The 4,113-nt window shown below is 45.1% G+C and overlaps 1 protein-coding gene across 1 annotated transcript in view; it reads left to right on the forward strand.

Annotated features, from left to right (window-relative positions):
* Positions 1-3,834, forward strand: part of lcp2a (lymphocyte cytosolic protein 2a) — a 5,811-nt gene extending 1,977 nt beyond the window's left edge. Inside the window, exons 2-9 of the mRNA XM_037974488.1 lie at positions 438-500; positions 705-751; positions 898-963; positions 1,761-1,786; positions 2,164-2,201; positions 3,102-3,273; positions 3,412-3,506; positions 3,722-3,834. Of these exons, the coding sequence (XP_037830416.1) occupies positions 438-500; positions 705-751; positions 898-963; positions 1,761-1,786; positions 2,164-2,201; positions 3,102-3,273; positions 3,412-3,506; positions 3,722-3,793 (579 nt within the window). The 3' untranslated portion in view covers positions 3,794-3,834. The remainder of the gene's footprint in view (positions 1-437; positions 501-704; positions 752-897; positions 964-1,760; positions 1,787-2,163; positions 2,202-3,101; positions 3,274-3,411; positions 3,507-3,721) is intronic.
* The last annotated feature ends 279 nt before the right edge of the window (positions 3,835-4,113 follow it).

A 4,113-nucleotide genomic window follows, 5' to 3' on the forward strand; every position in this document is an offset into this window, starting at 1 on the left:
CAGGAGCTCTAAACCCGGTCCTGTTGGAGCTCTAAACCCGGTCCTGTTGGAGCTCTAAACCCGGTCCTGTTGGAGCTCTAAACCCGGTCCTGTTGGAGCTCTAAACCTGGTCCTGTTGATCAGAGACAGGTACCTCAGGTGAGATCTGAACCGGCCCGGCTGAGGAGATCTCTTGGTCCATTGTTCCATATCTTCCTGTTTCTGTTCAGCGCTGAAGGAATGAGATGTAGACGGTCTGGTAGAACCAGGTCCTGCAGCTGGTTCTGATGCTGGAGGTCTCTCACGTCTCTGAGACGGGGGATAATGATGATGAAGATTAAAAACCAGCTGACTGATCGGAGGTGTTCCTCAGGGCTCAGTCCTGAGAACACTTTGTGTCTCAGACAGTTTGTCTTCGTGTCTGAAACGTCTTCTTCTGTCCTCTGGTCATCCCACAGATGAGCGTTCCCGGCTGTGACAAAGTGGTGCTGAAGAACTCCATCAACGGCTCCAGATTTGTGGTGAGTTCTCAGACGAAACCAACAAAAGTAACCGTCCTGTCCTGTGTTTGAGTTTTTCTGTTTTGTTTCTGTGGAGTCAGCTGAGGAGACGAGGAAAGGAAGGAAGGGTGCATCCTTCCTTGTTTCCTTCCTCCTCCCTGAGTCATCAGAGGGAAGATGGAGGATCTGTGTGGAACTAAAGCTTCAGTGTTTTTGTTTTTCCAGAGTCTGACGGACATCGACCTTCAGAAATTCCCTAAGATTCACGCTCCGTGAGTACCGAACACTTTCCTCATTTCCTTTGGAGTCCAAAGCTTTAAAACGTCTCTGTGAACGTCAGATTAATGCCTGAAGGACACAGTAAAAGGTCAAAGGTCAAAGGTCAGATTTAAACCCGCTGTGTGTTTGGTTCCTGCAGGATGATCTCAAAGATCCGTAACGACATCAGCAAGAACGAAGGGAAGAGAGGTCTGTTTGGTAAAAAGTAAGTTCTCACTGAAGCTGTGTGACCTTTGACCTCAGGGGCCGACGTTAAACTCCTGAACAACAGACAAACTTTATTTATTTTAAATTTCTTATGTCAAAATATTTAAACAGAAATCATAATTTTAAAAAATCCTCTTTTTTAGGCAGAACAGTTTACTGTCATTTAAAAAAATAAAATGTTTTTATTCATTTATGTCTCTTTTTAATCACTTTTTAAATGATTTTTATTTTTTACTGGTTTCTAATTAAAACCTTTGATCAAATATTCAAAAAAATTTTAGCTTTAGGTTGATTTTTTTTTTTTTTTCTGAGTCCTGGAGACTCGCAGGACATTAGAGTGAAACTCCTGTGTTTTTGTTTTCATCAGACAGAAGTTTCTCCCTGATTTACACAGAAATGATTAAAGTTCTGAGAGCGGACCGTAAACGGATCGGTCCGATTTCTCCTCATGTTCAAACGTTCAGACTCTTCCTCTCAGCACGTAGCTGCAGAGGATGTGGCTGCGTGGTCCTAGTGCCTGACCCGTTGGACCCGCTGCCACAGCAGAACCGCAGATAAAGTCACGAGGAGGTTCTTATGGTTTGAGAACTGTTGGCTCGTTTTAGTCGCGTCTTGTTTCGCCTCAAACTTTTAAACGAGTTGATGCAAAATAACAACATCCAGCAGAGGGGGCGGTTCCACAGTTTGATCAGGAGTTTAAGTAAAAAATCATTAAATAAATATTCTGTAAAAACCAGCAGAGAAACTTTAAAAAGTTTTATTGGAGTTTTTAAAAACTTGTTTTTCTTTTTGCAGACCAACGCCCAAATACCCCGAACCAGGTGAGCCTGATAAAAACGTCCTGTGGGTTTCTAAGACTAGATCCAGGAGAAATCAGCAGGACTCGGGTTTCACTTCCATTTGGTGATATTTAATCTAAGATCTGTTCACACAAAGATTAATAAGGATTTTAAAATCTCTCAGATGTGATTTAAAACCGTCTTGATGCTCCGTTTGTGGAGTTCTAAGACGGTCCTGATGTTAAAACGAATCCTTCAGTTTCATGCCTCCTCAGTGAGGAAAAACCAAACGGATAATAAGATCTGAAGTGATCACATCCGAACCAGCAGCTTCCTTTACGTTTAAATGTTTCAGGATAAATATTCAACCCAAACAAAAACAGTTTTCATGAAGCTAACCGTTTCTTTCTGCTCTGCAGAGACCAACACCGAAGGAGGATGGGGCGAAGACGAGTTTGTGAGTCTGCCCTTCAGCTCGTAGTTTTTACACAAAATTAAGCCACTTAAACATTAAAATATAACAAGTTTATCCTGAGCTCCATCTAACGGTGCTGATGAGGGTCTGCACTCAGTGTAAACAAACCAGGTGGAGGCTTGGGTCACATGACCGACTCAGTCTGCAGGTGAACGAATCCGATGGAGTCAGACAGGTGGAGACTCTCCGAGACGACTGTAAGCCGAAACATCAGCTGCTAGAGAAAAGAGAACGACCGAAACATGAGTCAGGAATAAATATCAGCCGAGGAGTGCCACGAAGACAGAGAACGTTATCTGGACCGCCGAGTTTACCGTAGAGTTACAATCACTTCGGCTGTTTCTGTAGGTCAACAGACACACTTCAGCTCTTCGGCTGTTTCTGTCAGTGAACAGACACACTTCAGCTGTTTCTGTAGATAAACAGACACATTTCGGCTCCCTCCAATCACCACCTTCATTCTTGGGACCCAAACGTCTCTGTGAGCCAGACTAACAGAGACACTAATGACCCTCAGGAGGGAGGGGAGGGAGATTAATCTGCATGTGAGCAACTTAGAACTCCACTCTCTGGTTTGGAACAGAGAAAGCTCCCTGGCTGGGAAGAGAAGCGTTGTTTTTTATAACCCTTTGGATGACCCATCCATGATTGGTCCTTCTGTGGAGCGGTCAACATGACTTCACCATGAGCAGCTTTAACTCCGGTATGAGGATCATTCAGGCATAAAAAGCCTCCTAAACTCAACAGCTGGTTTAAAGTTTGATCAAATCTTTGGTCTGTCTGGTCGGAGACACCATCTGTTCTTTAGTTGGATCCTTCAGAAATGACTAAATGAAAATTCATTTACACGAATAAAAAGAATCCAACGTTCTGCTGTAACAGGATGAAGACTTTGATGACTACGAGAGTCCATACAGTGATGACAGGGACAGCGTGGGGGACTACGAGTCCCCAGACGAGGACGCCGCTGGGGACTATGAGCCTCCTCCGACTGAACCATCTGAGGACCACAAGCTGTGTCCCTCTCAGCCCATCGGGGACGGAGACTACATCGGTAAGTTCTGAATAATCAATATCTTACCTGCTGTAGATCTCTGAGTTCAGCTAGTTTCAATCTGACCAGTCGAAAGTGGATTCTCTGTCAAGTTCTGTGTGTGTGTGTGTGTGTGTGTGTGTGTGTGCGCGTGTGCAGACAGGAGGGATAACCAGAGGTCGAGCAGAGGCCCGCCCCCTGCCGTGGTCGCCCGCCCGCCCGTCTCCACGCTGTCTGCCCCCCCGGCTCGGATGGTGAGTCTCCTCAGAGTTTCAGGTGTTTGTGTTGAAGGGTCGGGTCACATGGGGGTAAACTGAGGAGGAGGAGGAGGAGGACACCAGGTGATGAAGAGTTTCAGGTGTCCAACAGTCTGGCTCGTCCTCGTCATGTCTGGTGTCTCCATTGGGGACGGCTTCCTGTCCTGTTCAAAGAGCTTTTTAGTTTTCAGTCTGACCGTTTGTTCTTGCAGCCTGGAGAGGCATCCTCCAGGAGAGACTCGTCTCCTCACCTCGCCAGGCAACCATCAGCCAAATGTGAGTGAAACCTCCGTCTCCATGGCAACCCAAACGTACGCATCGATCAGACTAACCGCTTTTAACTAGACCAGGAACCAGGTTAGCTTTTAGGTTCTCAGATTAAATTGTAAAATGAAAATAAAATCAGATTGCAATGATTTTCCAATGAACCATATTTTATTCACAATAAAACAGGAAACATCAGACGTTGAAACTAAAATCTCGTTTTATTTATCAGAAAAAATCAGGTCATTCTTCACCTGATGGCAGCAACTCGTCTGTAAGAGGAGCTAACGAGGTCGGTCAGAGGACTGAGGATCAGACAAGCTTTTAGAGGTTCACCAGC

This window comes from Kryptolebias marmoratus, unplaced genomic scaffold (assembly GCF_001649575.2).
Source record: "Kryptolebias marmoratus isolate JLee-2015 unplaced genomic scaffold, ASM164957v2 Scaffold90, whole genome shotgun sequence".
Lineage (NCBI taxonomy): Eukaryota > Metazoa > Chordata > Actinopteri > Cyprinodontiformes > Rivulidae > Kryptolebias > Kryptolebias marmoratus.